Source organism: Oncorhynchus gorbuscha, linkage group LG09 (genome assembly GCF_021184085.1).
Source record: "Oncorhynchus gorbuscha isolate QuinsamMale2020 ecotype Even-year linkage group LG09, OgorEven_v1.0, whole genome shotgun sequence".
Taxonomy (NCBI): Eukaryota; Metazoa; Chordata; class Actinopteri; order Salmoniformes; family Salmonidae; genus Oncorhynchus; species Oncorhynchus gorbuscha.
The window spans coordinates 50317414-50341912 of NC_060181.1; the positions used below are offsets into that span (position 1 = coordinate 50317414).

The following is a 24499-nucleotide window of genomic DNA, read 5'->3' on the forward strand; positions in this document are numbered from 1 at the left end:
ATGTAGAAAATGTAGGGGGCGCTCCTTCATGATGATGTCAGAACATAAGGATACTATACTAATCTTACCTAAGTCATTATTTAGAGTAGGTAAGGTTGATACCTGGGCAAAGCCAGGTATCAAAAGGGGGATGGGTAAATTGTGGTCTAGGATAGGGACTATTGGATAAGAAACTAATAATTTAAAAAATGTAAGCTAACAATTGGTCATAGAAGTTAAAGATATAATCAGATAAAACATATGAGAAAATGTTTGTTAACCTAGCCTGTATGTCCAGGATTTTATGCATTACAGGTGAACTACAGGTGAAGTCACTCAATCCAGTCCCAGAGGCTTGGGGACCATAGAAGACCCCTGGTGATAGCTAGCTGAAAGAGCTACCCAGATTCATATCGCACGGCGGAAGGGTAAGACACTTTTTCACTGTCGGACAATAAACAGAGTTCGGGAGAAGAACTGGAATTAACAGAATTCCGGGGGCTAACTCTCGAATGAAGTAAACCCTACCTGTCCTATCACCCCTGTTTTTGTCCATAGAAGTGAGGATGTGTCTGGCTCTGGCTAAGTGATGTGTATTTTGTTCCAAAATGAACATAAGAGATCCCTAGATCTGGGTAGACAGGAAGTTAGAGTAGAGATTACATGATAACCGACTTCGGACTGTTCTAGGATTGGAGAAGAGGGTATCCTTATAGCATAGAGGGTCCCACAAAGGTAGATAGGTTTTCCATGATATGGGGAAACCTGGGAGCAATATTGAACTTTGTAAAGGTGATGAAATCCTACTAACCATAAAAAATATTAGGCTCTCTGATGCAGGCACTCACACCCTCGGACTACAAAGGACGAGGACAGACATGATGGGTGTGTTTTCTATTAAGGTACTGCCAAGACCAGAGGTAACCGGACACACTCCTCTACCACCACTGTGTTAAAAATACCATTCAGGTAATTAATGTTAGAGACTATTCTGCTATTGATCAATTAGGAACTGGGACTGGTTTTGATTATGGGAGATTGCCTGAAGCTGATTGCAGTAGTAACATAACCATTAATTCCACTTGGCCAGTTACAGGCCTAAACCAAACTAGTGGTCTGGCTGATGTGAGGTGGATGTGTGGAGCCAAAAAGAGTGCTGAGACCCATCTTAGAGGAGAATGGCAAGATACGTGTGGTCTGACCAGTGATAATTCCACTGACCATTGTTGATGTTGCTGCTGAACAGCTGCTGAGTTCTGTAACCAGGGGACCTGAAAACATTCCATCCCATGGGAGACATAGATGTAGTGCTCCATGGACAGAGGATGTAGTTGACATACACACCAACCTGTTGGGAGTGCCAGTGGGGGTTCCTCATGAGTTTCAGGCCTTGGGTAGGAATGATGGACTCTGGCACTTACTACCTATTATGGGTCCAGCCATAGTGGATGCTAGACAGACTGCATGGATTAATTATATCTACTATAATCAACAGCGTTTGGTGAATTACTCCCGTGATGCACTCACTGGTATGTCTGAACAGCTTGAGGCCACATTTGGGGTTTCCAGACAGAATAGACTTGCTTTGAATATGCTTCTTGCCAGTCAGGGGGACTATCTGCTAAGATGAGGTCCACAGAGGGGGTGGAGGAGTCTGTTCTCTTGGCCTGGTTTGGTAAGTACACTGGTATGATGGTTACTGGATTTCTGACCCTAATTCTTGTATTATTTGTTATTGATGTGCTGCTTGCATCATACCGTGTTTTAAGAAGTCTGTTACAGATGTGATGAAGGCTTCAGGGAGGATGGGACTGACTGAGGATGACACATGGTATGCTGTTGGTGAGGTAGTAGAATGATTTTACACCACCACAGTTCCTTGTTATACATTTTTATGATAGGTTTTCTTTCCAGTATGTTTGTTCTCCCTGTTGTGAAGGTTTGGAGTCCCTGGGTGGCAAGGAGCCCACCTGGTACAGGATAGGAGTAGCTGAGAGGACCAGATGGTTTCTAATAATTCTTTACTCTGTTTTCCATGACCAAAGTTTTATCCTACATCTTACATGTCAATAACAATAAAGTTTTATCCTGTTTTTGATAAGTGACACCCTTGCGGGTGACAAAAGGGGGAAACAAAAGCATACAACAAAGGCATATATCACTTGTTATTAATAATAAACTTTTTATTATTTTCATGAAATGCTATGACTGCTGAAATAAAGGATAATGAGTGACACCCTAGCGGGTGTCAAAAGGGGGACTTAAATTTCACACTATTTTCTTTTGTTCAGTTTTTGAATGAGCTGTTCTCTTTTGACATGAAGGTAGTTTAAACTTTGTAACTGTTATATGATTCATTGCTGAATTTGTGTTCACACCCTTGGGGTTATTTTACATTATAGCCATTACCATATATAAGATTGAATATTATCTGCTGTTGCCTTGTGTGGAGGTATGTATGTGTTATGCTACCTAGCTGATTTGAAACATTGTTAAAAGTATCAGGGCCATGGAACTTTCTCATGCTGGAAAAATACAGAAGGGAGGGCACATTCAGAGCGTGGGGTTGCGAGAACAAGCGGTCTTTTGTTAGATAACAGGAGCCAGGTGCGAGATAACGGTATGGAGCATGAGACCCATCTTTCAGTTTTTGCAGCCATTTTAGTGTTGTGCGGCTGCTGCTGCATTCCATGTATTTCGCTCACTCACTACTAGAGTTATATCTAAGGCCCGAGTAGGAAGAGGGGGATCCAGTTGCTTTTATTGATTAAGCTTCTCCATTGTATGTCGTGTCCCATCTGGGATGGGAAGAGGGGGCATTGCGGTCTTTGTGGGCCATTTCCGTATAGACTTACTTAGTTTAGGCTATTTTTCCTTTTTGGATTATGTTTTCGTTTTTGCTTGGAGTAATGCACCTGGACTATATCACATCTCTTAGGAGATGTGAAGAGAGGGAATCACAACTTTTTCCTGCTGGAAAAAGTTGGCTTATGTGGACAATCATTTTACTTTTATTTTGAGCTGTTCTCCGCTCTGTTAAATGAGAGTTGTAAGTTCCTAGGTGGCTGGTAGCCAATTTAGTACATAGTGGGATTGAATGGGGAACATGATGGTAATACATATATATATATTTCTGTTTAATACCGTGCCTTATTTCAAAGCCCCTTTGGGAAAAGTTTTCTTTTGTATCAGAATCTAGTTAGGTTGTGTCACGTCTCTGGGGAGACGTGAAGAGAGGGATTTGTAGAGGACTGCTAATTCTTATGTAGGTGACATTACTGCTATTGCATTGTTATAACTGAGACAACACATAGCAACGTATTTTCACAGTAAAGCATGTTGGGTCCCCTACAGGATAGCTCCCACACACACACACACATACACACACTAACTGCCGAGGACACACAGATAAGACATACACCCACACATTGGGAGGAAGAGACACAGCCTTGACTTGCAGACATAAGCACACACACATAATCTCCCTCCCAGCCGAACATTGTGTGACTGAAGATAGCGCACACACCAGATCTCCTTTTCAGCTGAACATGGTGTGACGACCAAGAACAGGCATGGCAGGATTCTACGATGAAGGACAGACAACAGAGCCAATGCCGGACGACTACACCCCAGCCTGATCCAATCCGAAGATCCGATCTCCTAGAAATCAACCTACTTTCTGTTGTGTATATGAAGCTTGTACTCACTGTTAGCAAGGTTCCTTTTTGCTAGTCTCTGATGAGCTAACAGAGGGGCCCGTATTTACGTGTACCAGATATTCTCACTCTGAATAAACTGTCGCTTGTAGTACAATTTTACCACCTTGTCTGAATCGATCCTTAACCGGCTCATCCTTCTACATATCCTTTTATCAACAACAAGCACCAAAACAGCGACTAAAGCTACATGACTGGTGCTACATATTAGAGTTCCGTGTCGATGACTGATTGTACACAACGCCAGAAGAGTACTGTTACATTTGCATAGGTTGGATAGGCACACAGCAAGGTTTATATTAACCGCTGCTGTAGTACCATACCAAATGCTAGGCTGGTAGCATGTGGAAGAAATTTTCTAGACACCTTTTTTTTCCAGGGGATATTAACTTTATACATTGACTGCGTGGGCTGTGGGACACTGGCTGCAAATTGATAAACTTAATTTAATTGTTAACAGGCATTACCCACGGAATATATGGGGATTGTGGCGCTATAACTCCCTACTATCAACCAATCAGCATCCAGGACCCAAACAACCATTTAAAAAAAAAACTGCTATTGCAGTTATTATAAGTTAAGATTAATGTTTGACTTTGTTATATCTAATGTACCATGTTTTCACATTCTATAAGGTCGATACATGAAACATGAAAACGCGGGCATCCGAAGTTACAGGCATGAAAAGAGAACCGCGACTAACAAGCTGGTAACCAATTTGCCCTAACCATGACTGACCTCTTCAGCTAATGGGTAATTGCCGAACCCTGGAGGGCAAATCGGGAATGGCTTCAATAATCACCAACAAACTTCTTGATTTTGGACAGCATCATCGCTGAACGTGGAGCGGAGTGAATTGTTACATGGTGAATTGAGAAACATACCGATTGTCTGGTTAATGCTTGAAGAAGTTAGTTTGAAAAGGTTTACAACTTGAATTCATATTAACAGGTGTTATGCTGAAAAAAAGACTGCACTTATATTTGTCAGGAAAAAGTAATTTAAAAAAAAGTTTTAATTTCCTTTACATCCTGAGCACTTTAAATGTGATTTTACTGTATATCTATTTAACTCATACCTTCGATAGAACATCACTCAGAGATGCACAAAAAAACAATATAACATTACAAGTGGGTGAACATTTTCTTTACCTGAAGTTATAATACAGATAAAAGGGTTTCGCCTCATTTTCTACAAATATAAATACACTAATTGGCTATATCATGTAATTAACTGTTGTCAAATGTTCTCCGTCGCAATTAAATAAACTATTCATAGCATTTTATTTTCTGTGAAATGATCGGAACCCTTAATCAAAGACCCGAGTTTCCTTGCGGAGTTTAAGTGACACTACTGCTGCAGAAGAAGCCGCGTAGCTAGCTACTACTAGGGAGTACATTTTCACATGATAATGATACGCTTTGATTTGTAAAAAGCATTCGGACAATTACAATGAATCTCGACAGACTTCGAAAACGTGTACGACACTACATTGATCAAGTAAGAAATGTAGCTACCTAGACTAGGTCTTGATAAGAATCGAGGTAGCTAACGTTAGATAGCAAAATTAGGTTACCGCTGTCAGATTGGAAAAATGTATTGCTCCTGCTAAGCTAAGTAAATGGGCTAGGTACTGTTCAGAATGGTTATAAGGTTATATTTGCGATAGCATAATGTAAATAGAACTTGTCGATGAAAAAAGGAAGAAAAAGTAACCCAATATTTACCTGGGTTTCCAACGGGGGTAAATTGATCATAGCGAGGTCCTACTGGCGCTTTCTAACATTTTATGTGCCTATTTCCTTTAAGGACCGCCAAGCGAGGGTGTGCAATAACTCAATTCGCCATAGTACTCCTAAACAACGCAATTTAAACATTTTTTTGGTAAAGTCTGCAAAACGTAGTCCACACTCTTTGTAACATTCTAGTTTGGAGAACAGGAAACTATACTGAGATCAAATGTTTAATCAATGAGAAAATGTGCAGAATGTTGGACAAAATCCATCTCGCTCTATTTTCACCCAATTTGCCAGACACTGGGCTTTCCTGCTATCACCATATTTGGTGGTGAGTGGAAATGCCAACCGAATGCTTCAGATTTATGCGGCTCATTGTTCGATCTGTGTTGTCCTAAAAAACGGAAATGAGTAACCTCTGGTTCGTTTTGCTATTCCTATGTGGGTTTGGGATAAATGTTGAAAATAAGGTCTGAGCTTAACACAGGTTTAGGAGATCTAATATGTTTTGTTCTGAGATATCAGTCAATTATCATGACCTTTTATGAATTAGCTAGTAACTAGTTAACTACCCTGCTTGTGCATGGAGGTTAGCCACATTTATATCAGGGCTAGCTAACGTGTATCAGTGAGTGTTGACAGCCCCTGACTGTGTCAGTTTCATACTTGTAGTAAACACATTCAGAATGTTTGGTTTCATGCTGCCTTTCCTTTGCAGCAACAGTATCAAAGTGCTCTATTTTGGGCAGATAAGATTGCATCCCTGTCACATGGTGAGTGATCTTCCTGATTGATGAGATATAACAAATGTTTTGTGTTCATCTGGCTAGTTAGTATAAAATGGTAGTTGGTAGGGTATCTAATGGAGGTGATGCCTTTTTCCTGTCCTTGCAGAAGACCCCCAGGATATCTACTGGCTAGCACAGTGCCTTTACCTCACCTCTCAGTACCATAGAGCCTCCCATGCCCTCCGCTCACGTAAACTAGATAAGGTAAGACCTCCTGGTTGGCTTCCCCCAATTTGTTGCAATGGGGCATGCAGGTAGTTTGGGTGCCTCCCTGTTCTACACATCTCACTGAGGGGCCCTCATGCACTAGCATGCAGAAGGACTAATGACATGTTGGATACTCTGCATATTCTGACTTGTCATTATGAGTCTGTCCAGTCTATACGTTACTCTTCTATGTAGCTTTCATTATTTTGTGCCATCCAGAGTATGCCTCTGATATTTTTGATAGAAGAAGCATTGTACTGGGTGTGCTGCATGTCCTCGGTGATCTGAACTAGAGGTCAGGTCAACCGAATAATCGGAATGGCCGATTAATTAGGGCCAATTTTCAAGTTTTCAATCGGAAATCGGTATTTTTGGGCGCTTAAAAAAAAAAAGAAGTTTTATTTATTTATTATTATTTTTACTTATATTTTATACCTTTATTTAACTAGGCAAGTCAGTTAAGAACACATTCTTATTTTCAATAACGGCCTAGGAACAGTCGGTTAACTGCCTTGTTCAGGGGCAGAACGACATATTTTCACCTTGTCAGCTCGGGGGCGCTCCAATCTTGCAACCTTATAGTTAACTAGTCCAATGCAATAACGACATGCCTCTCTCGCGTTGCACTCCACAAGGAGACTGCCTGTTACGCGAATGCAGTAAGCCAAGGTAAGTTGCTAGTTAGCATTAAACTTATCTTATAAAAAACAATCGATCATAATCACTAGTTAACTACACATGGTTGGTGATATTACTAGATATTATCTAGCGTGTCCTGCGTTTCATATAATCTGACTGAGCATACAAGTATCTGACTGAGCAGTGGTAGGCAGAAGCAGGCGCGTAAACATTCATTCGAACAGCACTTTAGTGCGTTTTGTCAGCAGCTCTTCGTTGTGCGTCAAGCATTGCGCTGTTTATGACTTCAAGCCTATCAACTCCCGTGATGAGACTGGTGTAACCGAAGTGAAATGGCTAGCTAGTTAGCGCGCCCTAATAGCGTTTCAAACGGCACTCGCTCTGAGCCTTCTAGTAGTTGTTCCCCTTGCTCTGCATGGTTAACGCCGCTTCGATGGTGGCTGTTGTCATTGTGTTGCTGGTTCGAGCCCAGGGAGGAGCGAGGAGAGGGACAGAAGCTATGCTGTTACACTGACAATACTAAAGTGCCTATAAGAACATCCACTAGTGAAAGGTTAATGAAATACAAATGGTATAGAGGGAAATAGTCCTATAATTCCTATAATAACTACAACCTAAAACTTGGGAATATTGAAGACTCATGTTAAAAGGAACCACCAGCTTTCATATGTTCTCATGTTCTGAGCAAGTAACTTTTACTTTCTTCTCCAACACTTTTTTTTTGCATTATTTAAACCAAATTGAACATGTTTCATTATTTACTTGAGGCTAAATTTATTTTATTGATGTATTATATTAAGTTAAAATAAGTGTTAATTCAGTATTGTAAGCAATTGTTCTTATTTAGGGTTTTTTGCATTTACATTTAAGTCATTTAGCAGACGCTCTTATCCAGAACGACTTACAAATTGGTGCATTCACCTTATGACATCCAGTGGAACAGTCACTTTACAATAGTGCATCTAAATCTTAAAGGGGGGGTGAGAAGGATTACTTATCCTATCCTAGGTATTCCTTAAAGAGGTGGGGTTTCAGGTGTCTCCGGAAGGTGGTGATTGACACCGCTGTCCTGGCGTCGTGAGGGAGTTTGTTCCACCATTGGGGGGCCAGAGCAGCGAACAGTTTTGACTGGGCTGAGCGGGAACTGTACTTCCTTTTGGTCCTCCAATTATCGGTATCAGCGTTGAAAAAAATCACAATCGGTCGACCTCTAATCTGAAAAGTTGTTTGTCAGTCAGCTTGTTCCTAATATCTATCTTTCATTTCAGTTGTATGGCGCTTGTCAATATCTTGCTGCTAGGTGCCACGTGAGTATTAATCTTAGGCTACTTCTTGTGATGAAATATACCTGTTCAAACTCTCCACGATCCCATGGGTCAATCCACTTAAATTCAATTACTTTTCTACAGTATCCCTTTTGATTTAAACATATTTTTTCAAACATGTTTGCCCATGAAATGAGTGGTCAGAACGTGACTTCTTGGACCTGTATGCCAAAACATTTAGAAGATGAAGGTGTTCAAAGTTGACTCATTTTGCATACCCCACCATATATTGTGAGACATGTCTTCATTGCTGAAGAATTTAAAATTTAGACTTTGATATTATTTGAAACCTTACACACAGTTGTCTAACTATTTTCTAATTTATTAAAAAAGTGTATTTTAACAATTACCGCAAAGGATCTAAAATTGCGTAAACTATGATTTTTTTTTTCTTGTTCTCGTATGTTATAGCTTAGACCCTATTTTACATCATCTGAGGTTTTTATGTTGTGCCGCCATTGGTTGAGACACAACATGCTCATGTAAACAGTGGATGTTATTTTTATCATAGAAATATAATGAATAGAATGGAACTATCCCTTCAGATCACTGCAATTTTACTGAACTTGAATAGAACAAAAATAAGTTGATGCTGGATAGTAAATAATGCCGGAAAAGCCTTTGTGCAAACAAACTTCCAGAAGTAATCAAGGCACTCTCATGTAGTGGCTAAATGAGAAAGCCTTTATTGTTTTTACAGCTTATGCATATCAGGAATAAAAAATAATATGCAGCATCAACTTTGTTCTGTAGTATTTCATCCCATGATCAAAGAGCACCTCATGGATTAACTATCAACCAAATGCGCATTCCTTTCCTGTGTCTCTTATAGAAAAATGTACATTTTAAGTGACATTTTAAATTCTGGCCACCGGTCCACTTTCCGTCCAATGTCAACTTAAATGGTTATGTCTATTCTATTATCTATTTCTATGATTTCAATAGGTTTCCAATGAACAGTAATTTAAAACAACAGATTCCTATTCAAGTCAACATTCTCTGTGTGGACCTCCAAGCGTCTTTGTGGTATCGTTTGAAAGTTGAAATGGTTGTACATTTATCAGCCAAAACATGACACCCCACCCTGTATTCAATAGCATGTTATGTTTCAACCGATGGCGGGCACAACAAACCTCAGATGTAAAATAATCTAAGCTACAACATGCATTGGGTTTTACACATGTTTGGATAATCAAAAATGTATAGAAAAATTCAAGAAAGAAAATGGATTCACAACCCTGTTTTGTAAGCTTTTAAATGGTATCAATCTCAACCGTTAATGTCTCATGGTATGCAAAATGGTGAACTTTAAAGCACTTTTTATCTCTTGAATATTGTTTACATTCAGGTACAAAAACCCACAACCCTAAATTTCCCAACACCATACTCTTAACTGAGCTGTGCCATTGGAAGCACTAACCTATTGTTTGTGGTTTGTACAGTATGCTGCCAAAGAGTTCCAGCAGGCCTTAGACATCCTGGACATGGAGGAGCCAACCAGCAAGAAGCTGCTGTACCGGAGTGTCAAAGAGGAGAACAGGATACAAGAGTCAGACTGGGAGATGACCCCTGCCTCTGTGAGTCTCAGCTTTGACATAATAGGGTCCCATGTATTTTTGTGGCCCTGTAATACCACGTTTGTGGTCTTTCAATGGGATTTTCCAGTCTCTTCACATTTATGGTGTTGTGATTACAGGTTAACTAGTTAGATACTGTACTGTATGTGACTGAGGCAGAGATTGAATACCATGTTGCCATGTCAAAGACCCTTTGGCTATAATAATGTCCTTTTGTCATTCTCACCATCATATTATTAAAGGGGTCCTGTCATTCACCCGGTAGCCACATCACCTGCCATATTCATTAAAAACTAATGTGTGGGTCTTTTTTTGAATGTCCGAGTCCTCTCGAGTTTTCCGACTGATGGTGCTTTAGTGTTTCTGACCCCTTGTGGTCCCTTTAACGTCTTTCTTTCCCTCTCTTTTTCAGATCAACAGTTCCATCTGCCTGTTGCGGGGGAAGATCTATGATGCCATGGACAACCGGCCTCTGGCCACGTCCAGCTACAAAGAGGCCTTGAAACTGGATGTGTACTGCTTTGAAGCCTTCGACCTTCTAACGTCCCACCACATGCTGACCGCTCAGGAAGGTGAGGCCAGAGCAAGACTTAGAACAGAAACAGACTTAAGGGGACTGTCGAATCAAAAAATAAGAGTAACGTTTTGTGCACGTGTGCATCAGAAGTAATGTACAGGGATGCGAACTTGTCACTTTTTGGAGATATTTGCAGTTTTGATCTCAAAATGTAGGTCCTCCACTGGAATCGTGTAGATCTCTCAGGGGAAAAAAACGCTAGCTTGATGGGGTTTAAATCTGGAGACTGTGCTGGCTAATTCCATGATTTGAAGCCTACCATCTTGTTATTTTCTTCTAAGGTAGTTCTGACATAGCCTGGAGGTATGTTTTGGTGAATTATCTTGCTGTAGGATGAACCCCTGACAACTAGGTGTACACCAGAGGGTATTGCATGGTGCTGCAAAATGATGTGGTAGCCATTTTGGTTCTATGTGCCACCCACTCTGTGCAAGTCACCGACTCTGGATCCACGCTTCCTCCTCCATGTGGAACCATCCTTTCGCCCACAATATGGCGTACAAAAACCCTGCATGATGAACCAAAGATTTTGATTAATTGTTCCAGAAGACCATCCAGTCTTCAGTAGTCCACTGGCGGTGCTTCATGGCCCAGGCAAGCCTCTTTTTCTTATTTTGCCATCTTAGCAATGGCTTCCTTACTGCCACTTGACCTGTCAAACTTGCAGCTCGAAGTCTTCTCTTCACAGTTGAGACTAAGACAGCTGCGCCACTCGGGAGCCCTAAGGCACTGCATCTCAGTGCTAGAGGCGTAACTACAGACCCTGGTTCGATGCCAGGCTGTATCACAATCGGCCGTGATTGGAGTCCCATAGTGCTTTGCACAATTGGCCCAGCGTAGTTGGGGTTTGGCTGGGGTTGAATTTGTTCTTAAAACTTCTTCGAGATTGGTGTCCCGTCCCAGGGACGGTTGAGCAAATGTAGGCTAATGCGATTAGCATGAAGTTGTAAGTAACAAGAGAATTTCCCAGGACATAGGCATATCTGATATTGTCAGAAAGCTTAAATTCTACTTAATCGAACTGCACTGTCCAATTTACAGTAGCTATTACAGTGAACAAATACCATGCTATTGTTTGAGGAGAGTGCACAATTTTGAACATGAAAAGTTATTAATAAACAAAGTAGGAACATTTGGGCAGTCTTGAGACACAAATTAACAGAAATGCAATGGTTCATTGGATCAGTCTTAAACGTTCCACATACTGCCATCTAGTAGCCAAAATCTAAATTGCACCTGGGCTGGAATAATACATTATGGCCTTTCTCTTGCATTTCAAAGATGATGGTACAAAAAAAATACAAAATAATGTGGGTTTTTTTCTTATCTTTTGCCAGATCTATTGTTATATTCTCCTACATTCCTTTCACATTTCCACAAACTTCAGTTTTTTCTTTCAAATGGTACCATGAATATGCATATCATTACTTCAGGGCCTTAGCTATAGGTAGTTAGATTTCGGGTATGTCATTTTTAGCAAAAAATTGGGGGAAATGGGGTGGATCCTTAAGAGGTTCTGTAACCGACTTGTCTAGTTAAATAAGTGTAAATACATTTGCTTACTTCGACCAGTGTTAAGCTGTGCTTGAAGCTGTTGCACTGTGAGCCACCTATCATGCAAGTTGTTCAATCTCAAACAATACTGTCCAAATAATGCTTAAGACGGTGTATGTAGTAACTAGAGGTCGACCGATTTAATCGGAATGGCCGATTTTAATTAGGGCCGATTTTCAAGTTTTCATAACAATCCGAAATCAGTATTTTTGGATGCCAATTTTGCCTTTTTTTTAATTAGATTTTTTACAACTTTATTTAACGACGCAAGTCCGTTAAGAACACATTCTTATTTTCAATGACTGTCTAGGAACGGTGGGTTAATTGCCTTGTTCAGGGGCAAAACGACAGATTTTTACCTTGTCAGCTCAGGGATTCAATCTCGTAACCTTACAGTTAACTAGTCCAATGATCGAACCACCTGCCTCACGAGGAGCCTGCCTGTTACGCGAATGTAGTAAGAAGCCAAGGTAAGTTGCTAGCTAGCATTGAACTTATCTCATAAAAAACAATAATCAATCATAATCACTAGTTATAACTACACATGGTTGATGATATTACTAGTTTATCTAGCGTGTCCTGCGTTGCATATAATCGATGTGGTGTGCATTCGCGAAAAAGGACTGTCGTTGCTCCAATGTGTACCTAACCATAAACATCAATGCCTTTCTTAAAATCAATACACGGAAGTATATATTTTTAAACCTGCATATTTAGCTTAAAGAAAGGTTAGCAGGCAATATTAACCAGGTGAAATTGTCACTTCTCTTTCGTTCATTGCATGCAGAATCAGGGTATATGCAACCGTTTGGGCTGCCTGGCTCATTGCGAACTAGTTTGCCAGAATTTTACGTAATTATGACATGACATTGAAGGTTGTGCAATGTAACAGCAATATTTAGACTTAGGGATGCCATCCGTTAGATAAAATACGGACCGGTTCCGTATTTCACTGAAAGAATAAACTTTTTGTTTTCAAAATTATAGTTTCCTGATTCGACCCATGTTAATGACCTACGGCTTGTATTTCTGTGTGTTATAATTAAGTATGATTTGATAGAGCAGTCTGACTGAGCGATGGTAGGCACCAGCAAGCTCGTAAGCACTCATTCAAACAGCACTTTCGTGCGTTTTGCCAGCAGCTCTTCACAATGCTTCAAATGTCACTTGCTCTGAGACTTGGAGTAGTTGTTCCCCTCTGCATGGGTAACGCTGCTTCCAGGGTGGCTGTTGTTGATGTGTTCCTGGTTCGAGCCCAGGTAGTGGCGAGGTGAGGGACGGAAGCTATACTGTTACACTTGCAATACTAAAGTGCCTATAAGAACATCCAATAGCCAAAGGTATATGAAATACAAATCGTATAGAGAAATATTCCTATAATAACTACAACCTAAAACTTCTTACCTGGGAATATTGAAGACACATTTTAAAAGGAACCACCAGCTTTCATATGTTCTCATGTTCTCAGCAAGGAACTTAACGTTAGCTTTTTTACATGGCACATATTACACTTTTACTTCTCCAACACTATGTTTTTGCATTATTTAAACAAAATTGAACATGTTTCATTATTTATTTGAGGCTAAATTGATTTTTTTGATGTATTATATTAATTTAAAATAAAAGTTCATTCAGTATTCTTGTAATTGTCATTATTACAAATACATTAAAAAAATTGGCAGATTAATCGGCATCTGCTTTTTTGGTCCTCCAATAATCTGTATCGGCGTTGAAAAAATCATATTCGGTCAACGACTAGTAGGAACACAGTCTGTTCTAACACTGCTTTTAAACAGACAGAGGTTTTGTAAGTAGTCAACAAAAGTTGCGACACCGGTAGGAATTGTTAGCATCAACTTTCAAGGCTTAATTTACTTCAATTGCTGCAGAACAGCTGTAATTTGTTCCCTGAAAAGGACTTTTTTGTAACTCTGAAATGTACATTGTTTTTCTGTAACCTAAACTTTTTTTATTTTATTAACCTCTGACAGTTTACTGCTTATCTTTGTACCGTTTCAGGTTATTCATTGGACTTGAGCTGCTTAAATAAAAACATGGGGGTGTTCTAAAACCTTTGGGCGTTTGTGTGTGATTATATATATATTTTTTCTTTTTTATTGCTAACTTTTTTTTTGCTTCTTGGGCCGCCATATGGGCCTTGGCCTGGTATCACATCGTTACTAAAATGTTGGTATTGTGACAACCCCACTCTGATAATGTATATACAGATTTTTTGTGTGTTTCTGTGCCCCTTTTCGGGCCCTTAACAGTTTGCATCCCTGAAATATTGGTATGTATGTTGCTTTGTTTTATGCCATTAGCGGTTTATAGATGTGTCTGTAGGGTAAATGTATTACATTTTTTTCCCCAAACCCCTTATTTTGAAGACCTTTTGTCATTTTTGTGTTTGTAGAAAAGGACTTCCTGGACTTGCTTCCTTTGAGCCAACAGTGCACAGAGGAAGAAGACAAATTACTTCACTTCCTGTTTGAGAATAAATTGAAGAAGGTACGTCCACTGTTATCCTCCATGTCAGGACATCAGTTGCGTTCAGATTCCCATGTTAAGTTTCAGTATTTTACATTTGCATGTGCAATGTTGATCACTATGTTGTGTTTCTTTGTTGGAATACACAGGCCATCATGTCATCGTGTGACTTTGGATTTTGCCCTATAGTTCAGAATGAACCATATGATTATTTTCTAAATATTACAATCACTCATATTTGGTTAATATTGGTTGTCTACAGTTGCCCCTAACGATAACAATAACAACAACCCAGAAATGTTCTCTCTGATTTTACTAAAGTTATGTGGTCATTTGTCTCAAATTAGTGTTGATGGTGCTTTTGTTCCAATTCCACATTTGTTTCCCCCTCCCTTTATCCACATTTTTTTCTCCATCCTTTCTTCTTTCTTTCCCTCAGTATAACAAACCCAGTGATATGGTGGTCCCAGAGATGGTCAATGGTCTCCAGGACAATTTGGACGTGGTGGTCTCCCTTGCTGAGAGGCATTATTACAACTGTGACTTCAAAATGTGCTACAAACTCACTTCCATGTAAGTTTGGTAACTCAAATCAAATTTTATTTGTCATATACACATGGTTAGCAGATGTTAGTGCGAGTGTAGCGAAATGCTTGTGCTTCTAGTCCCAACAATGCAGTAATAACCAACAAGTGTAAGGGGATAAAGAATATGTACATAAAGATATATGAATGAGTGATGGTACAGAGCGGCATAGGCAAGATACAGTAGATGGTATTGAGTGCAGTATATACATATGAGTATGTAAACAGTGGCATAGTTAAAGTGGCTAGTGATGCATGTATTACAAAAGGATGCAGTAGATGATATAGAATACAGTATATACATATACATATAAGATGAATAATGTAGGGTATGTAAACATTATATTAGGTAGCACTGTTTAAAGTGGCTAGTGATATATTTTACATCATTTCCCATTATTAAAGTGGCTGGAGTTGAGTCAGTGTGTTGGCAGCAGCCACTCAACGTTAGTGGTGGCTGTTTAACAGTCTGATGGCCTTGAGATAGAAGCTGTTTTTCAGTCTCTCGGCCCCAGCTTTGATGCACCTGTACTGACCTCGCCTTCTGGATGGTAGCGGGGTGAACAGGCAGTGGCTCGGGTGGTTGCTGTCCTTGATGATCTTTATGGCCTTCCTGTGACATCGGGTGGTGTAGGTGTCCTGGAGGGCAGGTAGTTTGCCCCCGGTGATCCGTTGTGCAGACCTCACTACCCTCTGGAGAGCCTTACGGTTGTGGGCGGAGCAGTTGCCGTACCAGGCGGTGATACAGCCCGACAGGATGCTCTCGATTGTGCATCTGTAGAAGTTTGTGAGTGCTTTTGGTGACAAGCCGAATTTCTTCAGCCTCCTGAGGTTGAAGAGGCGCTGCTGCGCCTTCTTCACGATGCTGTCTGTGTGGGTGGACCAATTCAGTTTGTCTGTGATGTGGAACTTAAACTTACTACCCTCTCCACTTCTGTTCCATCGATGTGGATAGGGGGGTGTTCCCTCAGCTGTTTCCTGAAGTCCACAATCATCTCCTTAGTTTTGTTGACGTTGAGTGTGAGGTTATTTTACTGACACCACACTCCAAGGGCCCTCACCTCCTCCCTGTAGGCCGTCTCGTCGTTGTTGGTAATCAAGCCTACCACTGTTGTGTCGTCCGCTAACTTGATGATTGAGTTGGAGGCGTGCGTGGCCATGCAGTCGTGGGTGAACAGCGAGTACAGGAGAGGGCTCAGAACGCACCCTTGTGGGGTCCCAGTGTTGAGGATCAGCGGGGTGGAGATGTTGTTGCCTACCCTCACCACCTGGGGGCGGCCCGTCAGGAAGTCCAGTACCCAGTTGCACAGGGCGGGGTTGAGACCCAGGGTCTCGAGCTTGATGACGAGCTTGGAGGGCACTATGGTGTTAAATGCCGAGCTGTAGTCGATGAACAGTATTCTCACATAGGTATTCCTCCTGTCCAGATGGGTTAGGGCAGTGTGCAGTGTGGTTGAGATTGCATCGTCTGTGGACCTATTTGGGCGGTAAGCAAATTGGAGTGGGTCTAGGGTGTCAGGTAGGGTGGAGGTGATATGGTCCTTGACTAGTCTATCAAAGCACTTCATGATGACGGAAGTGAGTGCTACGGGGGGCGGTAGTCGTTTAGCTCAGTTACCTTAGCTTTCTTGGGAACAGGAACAATGGTGGCCCTCTTGAAGCATGTGGGAACAACAGACTGGGATAGGGATTGATTGAATATGTCCGTAAACACACCAGCCAGCTGATCTGCGCATGCTCTGAGGGCGCGGCTGGGGATGCCGTCTGGGCCTGCAGCCTTGCGAGGGTTGACACCTTAACCTGGCCCACCTTAACCTTTTAACTACAAATTGAGGTTTGTTGGCAGTCTGCAAGCGTTAACTGGCCAATCTTAACATTAATTATTTTTTTAAATAAGAACTGTTGTGATATTCGTATGGTTTGTTAGTGGAATATTATTCTCTCTCGGCTCGGCTCAGTTGTGTAAAAAGGATATACATTTCACACATCATTTGGTCCTGTCTGTAAAACCTGAATGTTTTGTGTTTCTTCAAGGGTGATGGTGAAAGACCCATTCCATGCCAACTGTTTACCTGTTCATATAGGAACACTGGTGGAACTCAGCAAAGCAAATGGTAAGACCGTTGAAACTCTTAAGTTTGGTTATCCATACATGTGAAAGATACATTTAACATCTGAATGTGTACCATGATTCTCCTCTTTTTACTACCACAGAACTGTTTTACCTTTCGCACAGGCTTGTGGACTTGTATCCCAACAACCCAGTAAGTATAGTCCTTGCCCTATATAGCTATATAGTGCAAAGTGTTGCCTGCTCTGCTATGAATACACCCCCCCCCCCCCCCCAAATCTTGCCATTCCACATATCCAAGCTCTGATTTTCTTTTGTGTGTATTTTATTTTTTGACCACTAGACAAATGGTAAATGTTTTTATCCAGGTCTCTTGGTTTGCTGTGGGATGCTACTATCTAATGGTTGGTCACAAAAATGAACACGCGCGTAGATATCTCAGGTACCAGATATCATGTTCTTCTTATCACCAAGTGTATTTTATATTCTGCAGTCAGACATTGATATTCTATATATTGTAAATTCAAATATTTTGGTTCACTTGCTGCTGAATCAAATCTACAAATTTCAAAGTATTATAAAAAAAAAAACATAATTGATTATCATTCACTCAGACTAGAATATCTCTTATTTACACTATGTTCCTTATGCTGTCTCCCACAGCAAGGCGACCACTCTGGAGCGGACGTACGGTCCGGCATGGATCGCCTACGGTCACTCGTTTGCAGTGGAGAGTGAACACGACCAGGCCATGGCTGCCTACTTCACTGCTGCTCAACTGATGAAGGGGTATGTACTGTTATTGTTCCCAGACACAACACCACACATCCACAGAACAGGGCTGTCACGTGCTGAAAAGCAATATTGAACATTAACACATTTGTTAGCGTCTGTTCAAAGATGTATCTTGCCAAAAGCAGGTGTGCCTTAGTCATTGAAAACATGTAGTATACAGTATCATAACATTATATATATATATATAGCATGTACCTTCACAATCTTGCCCATTAGACTTGACCCCTAACCCTTGCTCTCATCTCTTGTCCAGATGTCATCTCCCCATGTTGTACATAGGGCTGGAGTACGGTCTTACAAACAACTCTAAACTGGCCGAGCGCTTCTTCAGCCAGGCCCTGAGCATAGCACCAGAAGACCCCTTTGTCATGCATGAGGTGGCCGTTGTGGCCTTTCAGAATGGAGAGTGAGTCACACACACAAATACATACAGAGATGATGTGTATGCAAACGCCCACACATTAGGAAAATGTACATATGTGCATACTCACACACGTACACCCAAGAGGATATATAGCATACACTGTAATACCCTCACGTGCTCACATACTACACTGAGTGTACAAAGCATTAGGAACACCTCCCTAATATTGAGTTTCTATCCCTGTTACCCTCAGAACAGCCTCAATTTGTCGGGCATGGACTCCACATGGTGTCGAAAGCAGTCCACAGGGATGCTGGCCCTTGTTGACTCCAATGCTTTCCACGTTTGTGTCAAGTTGGCTGGATGTCCTTTGGGTGGTGGACCATTCTTGGGACACAGGAATCTGTTGAGCGTGAAAACACAGCTGTGTTGTAGTTCTTGACACACTCAAACCGGTGCACCTGGGCACCTACTACCATACCGTGTTCAAAGACACCTTAAATATTTTGTCTTGCCCATTCACCCTCTGAAGGGCACACACACGTAATCCGTGTCTCAATTGTTTCAAGGCTTAAAAATATTTAAACTGTCTTCTCCCCTTCATCTACACTGATTATGAAGTGGATTTAACAAGTGACATTAAAAGGATCAAAGCTTTCACCGGGTCAGTCTATGTCATGGAAATACACTGAGTGTTTTGTGTTTAACAAACTCTGCAATACCCCCACATGCACACATACACGCTTGAGGGCTCTCATCATAGCCATTAGCAAATGGGTTAGAAGAGTGTTCTCCTAACGATGGGTTTAAATCCACAGGTAGGGCCACGAATGATTCGGTTTGGGTCATGACGATAAACATGGATTCTGTCTATTTATTGAGGTTTAGCTGCACCTGGCCACGCCTCCATCATAGTTGCTGGAACCGTGCCGGAAAGGACCATTTGTAATGAAGAAATCTGTGCTGGCACCGTATGGTTCGGGTTGACGCGATAGTGTGTGTGAAAGGGTACTTATGCCTTTTTTATTTGTTCATGTGTTGGCTTTGATTGTGCTGAAATGTGCTCAATTCTGCCATTTTCAGCTGGAAAACAGCTGAGAAGTTGTTCCTGGACGCAATGGACAAGATCAAAGCCATTGGGAATGAGGTAGCTGATCATTTGACTCGACTAACTCTAGCCCCACATGTACTGTGTCATATGCCATTCTTACATTTAAAAAAAAAACTTCTTTAAGAAGAACTGGCAGCCAGTGTAGTAGCTGTGTGTTTATTTTCAATGCAAAAATTCCTCTTTTAGTAAATGTTGTGTTTTCTTCCAGGTAACAGTGGACAAGTGGGAGCCACTCCTGAACAACCTGGGTCACGTATGTCGAAAACTGAAGTGAGTATAAAGATCCTCCGCATGTATTTACTCATCAGGACACCAGAGGGGTATGTCACGAAGCAGGATGGAGTTGCGAGCTCACTTTGGTTTATTCTGAATTTAACTTGGGATAACTATTGTCACGTAGGGGTCAACTCTTTTTAGCCAGGTAAATTACTAGGGTAACTGTTGGACTCTGGGTTTTCCATGTGCGACATGCACATGCAGTTACAAGCCTGGTTTGAATTAGTGGAAGCTGTTTGATAAATATCCACCTTTGTGAGCTGGAATGTGGCGTTAACTGAAACTAGTTGGCCTAAACTAATCCAGAATATTTCTAGTTGGCTTGTGACACACCCCTTTTGAGGGGATGGAACTGAACAGAATGGAAGTTCTGACTGGCATATGCAGTATCTCTGTATCTCCTATGACATCGTTGTTGTTGTCCTGTCCTTGTTCTCATCTCACTTATAAGTTCAGGATTAGGTAGTTCGACAGGCAGGCATTTCTCTGTTGTCTCCCAGGTACCTGATAAAGCATTGTTAAAGGACAGGGATCCAAACATTTTCCTGAGTGGTATTTCAGGAGGAGAGTCTGAGGTGATGCAAGGGGGGAAAAAAAGAAGAAATGTGTCTTTGTTGGACATGGAATACTGTAGAATCACCAGGAAATCCGTTCCAACTGATTTTAATTTAAGAAATATTTTCCCATTCATAATGGAGAGAAATGTGATTGTGTACAAATGTAAGCAAGGCTTGAAATTATTGATTTATTCGAACACATCTGTTTAGGCTTCTTACAGTCAATTGGCAGTCTACAAATGATTTGTAATTATGTTATGGCCCCCAGACCACCCGCTGAACATAAAATCGGCCTGCGGCTGAATTTAATTGATGATCCCTAACCTACTGTATTTCTCTCTTTTTCTTTCTCCTCGCAATATTTTCAGACACGCATTTGCTCTTCTCCAGTCCTTCTGTATAAGTAGGACTCATTGAGTATTAATGTACAGATCTGTTAATGAATAATGCATAGTAGCCACTAAGCAGATCTAGAGAGGCTTTGCAGTGCAAGTGGCTGTTTTGAAACTGTTTGGGTACTTCATATCTAAAGGGGCATATTTGGAAATCCACACCTTGCAGTTAATGCGTGTTTTTATTTTAATGAAGGCTTCTTAACAGGATTGCAGTGTTCACTGATCTATTGAATTAATCAGCTGGTAAAGCCCTGCAAACAACATGCACATGGTTCCGTAATTGATTTGTTCGTTCAAGAGATGATGGGATGTTTTCCTATGTGGTGAATTTGATTATGGTAAACTATTGAGCCATTAATTGAACCTGAGTGGAGTGAGAGGCAGGGTTTGCAGTTTTGGGACTATTCAATTGGTTCCATTGTGCCAATCTCAATCAAGAACTGCTAATAATTATAATATTAATAATTAATTTAATTTGTAAATCACTTCTCACACCCAAGGTGCAAATTATTCTTTGTACTTCTGTTCAAAAGTTTGGGGTCACTTAGAAATTTCCAGGTTTTGAAAGAAAAAGAAATTGATCAGAAATACAGTGTAGACATTGTTAATGTCCTAAATGTCTATTGTAGCTGGAAACGGCAGATTTTTAATGGAATATCTACATAAGAGTACAGAGGCCCATTATCAGCAACAATCACTCCTGTGTTCCAATGGCACGTTGTGTTGGCTAATCCAAGTTTATCATTTTAAAAGGCTAATTGATCATTAGAAAACCCCTTTGCAATTATATTAGCACAGCTAAAAACTGTTCTGATTTTCAATGATCAATTAGCCTTTTAAAATTATAAACTTGATAAACAGCCTGGAGGTGTGTGTTGGGTCATTTTCCTGTTGAAAAACAAATGATAGTCTCACGAAGCGCAAACCAGATGGGATGGTGTATCGCTGCAAAATGCTGTGGTAGCCATGCTGGTTATGCATGCCTTGAATTCTAAATAAATCACTGACTGTGTCACCAGCAAGGCACCATCACACCTCCATGCTTCACGATGGGAACCACCCGTTCGGAGATCATCTACTCTGCGTCTCACAAAGACATGGCGGTTGGAATCAAAAATCTCAAATTTGGACTCCTCAGACCAAAGGACAGATTTTGACCGGTCTAATGTCCATTGACCTTGTTGCTTGGCCTAAGCAAGTCTCTTCTCATTATTGGTGTTATTTTAGTAGTGGGTTCTTTGCAGTAATTTGACCTTGAATGTCTGATTCACACAGTCTACTCTGAACAGTTGTTGAGATGTCTGTTACTTTGTGAAGAATTTATTTGGGCTGCAAATACTGAGGCTGGTAACTCTAATGAACTTATCCTCTGCAGCAGAGGTAACTCTGGGTCTTCCTTTCCTGTGGCAGTCCTCATGAGAGCCAGTTTCATCGTAGCGCTTGATGGTTTTTGCGAATGCACTTGGAAGAAACTTGAAATGTTCTGGATTGACTGACCTTTGTGTCTTTTAAATTAAAGACGGGCTGTCATTTATCTTTGCCTATTTGAGCTGTTCTTGCCATAATATGGACTTGGTATTTTACCAAATAGTGTTATCTTCTGTATACCCCTACCTTGACAAAACACAACTGATGGGCTCAACCACATTAAGAAGGAAATAAATTCCACAAATGTACTTTTAACAAGGCGCACCTGTTAATTTAATTGCTTTTTTCCACCTTTATTTAACCAGGTAGGCTAGTTGAGAACAAGTTCTCATTTGCAACTGCGACCTGGCCAAGATAAAGCAAAGCAGTTCGACACACAGCAACACACATGGAATAAACAAACATACAATCAATAATACAGTAGGAAAAAAAGTCTATATATAGCATGTGCAAATGAGGTAGGATAAGAGCGGTAAAGGCAATAAATAGGCCATGGTGGCGAAGTAATTACAATATAGCAATTAAACACTGGAATGGTAGAATGTGCAAGTAGAGATACTGGGGTGCAAAGGAGCAAGTTGAATGAATAAATACAGTATGGGGATGAGGTAGCTTGGATAGGCTATTTAGTGATGAGCTATGTACAGGAGCAGTGATCTGTGAGCTGCCCTGACAGCTTGTGCTTAAAGCTAGTGAGGGACTTAAGTCTCCAGATTTAGTTTTTTTTTGTTTTGTTTTTTGCAGTTTGTTCCAGTCATTGGCAGCAGAGGCGGCCAAAAGAAGAATTGGCTTTCTAAGTTCTAAGTCAGAACCGTCCAGAGTAGGTGCGGGCAGCGATCAGTTTAAGAGCAGTTGGAGGCCACGGAAGGAGTGTTGTATGGCATTGAAGCTCATCTGGAGGTTAGTTAACCGTGTCCAAATAATGGCCAGATGTATACAGAATGGTGTCATCTGCGTAGAGGTGGATCAGAGAATCACCAGCAGCAAGAGCAACATCATTGATATATACAGAGAAGAGTCAGCCCGAGATTTGAACCCTGTGGCACCCCCATAGAGACTGCCAGAGGTCCGGACAACAGGCCCTCCCAATTTGACACACTGAAATCTATCAGAGAAGTAGTTGGTGAACCAGGTGAGGGAATCAATTGAGAAACCAAGGCTGTTGAGTCTGCCAATAAGAATGTTGTGATTGACAGTCATGAAGCTGTTTGAGAGAATGCCAGGAGTGTGTAAGGCTGTCATCAAGGCGAAGGGTGGCAACTTTGAAGAATCTCATATATAAAATATATTTTTTGGTTACTACGTGATTCCATATGTGCTATTTTATAGTTTTGACATCTTAAATATTATTTTACAATGAGGTAAAAAAAAAAAACCTTTAATGACTTGGTGTGCCAACCTTTGACTGGTACTTATAAACTCGTCCCTTTTTCAGGACCCTGTCTTTAAAAGATAATTCGTAAAAATCGAAATAACTTCACAGATCTTTATTGTAATAAACGGTTTTAACACTGTTTCTCATGCTTGTTCAATAAACAATTAATGAACATGCACCTGTGGAAAGGTTGTTGAGACAGTTATGAAAACTTAGGACACGATAGAGGCCTTTCTACTGACTGCTCATCTGCATGAATGTGCCTTAGGCATGCTGCAAAGAGGCAGGAGGACTGCAGATGTGACCAGGGCAATAAATTGCAATGTCCGTACTGTGAGGCGCCTAAGACGGTGCTACAGGGCGTCAGGACGGACAGCTGATCATCCTCTTAGTGGCAGACCATGTGTAACAACACCTGCACGGGATTGGTACATCCGAACATCACACCTGCGGGACAGGTACAGGATGGCAACAACTGCCTGAGTTACACCAGGAATGCACAATCCCTCCATCACTGCTCATACTGCCCGCAATTGGCTGAAAGAGGTTGGACTGAGGGCTTGTAGGCCCGTTGTAAGGCAGGTCCTCAACCAGACATCACCAGCAAAAACGACATGTTTAGACATGTTTGCAAATGTATTGAAAAATGAGAGAGAAATATCTGATTTACATAAGTATTCCCCTGAGCCAATACATGGTAGAATCATCTTTTGCAGCAATTACAGCTGAGAGTCTTTCTGGGTAATTCTCTAATAGCCTTGAACGCCTAGTTTGTACAATATTTGCACATTCTTTAAAAAAAATATTCAAGCCATGTCATTGCTAGACAGAAATGTAAGTTTTGCCGTAGATTTTTAAAAAAAACTGTAGCTAGGCCACTCGGGAACATTCAGTCTTCTTGGTAAGCAACTCCAGTGTATAGTTGACCTTGTGTTTTAGGTTATTCTGCTGAAAGATT

General features: G+C 40.9%; 1 protein-coding gene across 4 annotated transcripts in view; it reads left to right on the forward strand.

Annotated features, from left to right (window-relative positions):
- Nucleotides 1–4302: 4302 nt before the first annotated feature.
- The window catches only part of LOC124043740 (cell division cycle protein 16 homolog), a 28452-nt gene continuing 8255 nt past the window's right edge, over nucleotides 4303–24499 (forward strand). Inside the window, exons 1-15 of one of the 4 annotated variants that reach the window (XM_046362656.1) lie at nucleotides 4303–4561; nucleotides 6150–6204; nucleotides 6326–6423; nucleotides 8334–8372; nucleotides 9833–9967; nucleotides 10380–10539; nucleotides 14512–14606; nucleotides 15025–15158; nucleotides 17204–17283; nucleotides 17384–17433; nucleotides 17609–17682; nucleotides 17904–18029; nucleotides 18289–18441; nucleotides 19483–19546; nucleotides 19719–19780. In XM_046362656.1, coding sequence (XP_046218612.1) covers nucleotides 4559–4561; nucleotides 6150–6204; nucleotides 6326–6423; nucleotides 8334–8372; nucleotides 9833–9967; nucleotides 10380–10539; nucleotides 14512–14606; nucleotides 15025–15158; nucleotides 17204–17283; nucleotides 17384–17433; nucleotides 17609–17682; nucleotides 17904–18029; nucleotides 18289–18441; nucleotides 19483–19546; nucleotides 19719–19780 — 1328 coding nt within the window. In that variant the 5' untranslated portion in view covers nucleotides 4303–4558. Of the gene's footprint in view, nucleotides 4620–5029; nucleotides 5196–6149; nucleotides 6205–6325; nucleotides 6424–8333; nucleotides 8373–9832; nucleotides 9968–10379; nucleotides 10540–14511; nucleotides 14607–15024; nucleotides 15159–17203; nucleotides 17284–17383; nucleotides 17434–17608; nucleotides 17683–17903; nucleotides 18030–18288; nucleotides 18442–19482; nucleotides 19547–19718; nucleotides 19781–24499 lie in introns of those variants that run through there. The other 3 variants (XM_046362657.1, XM_046362655.1, XM_046362653.1) reach the window with 3 other exon arrangements.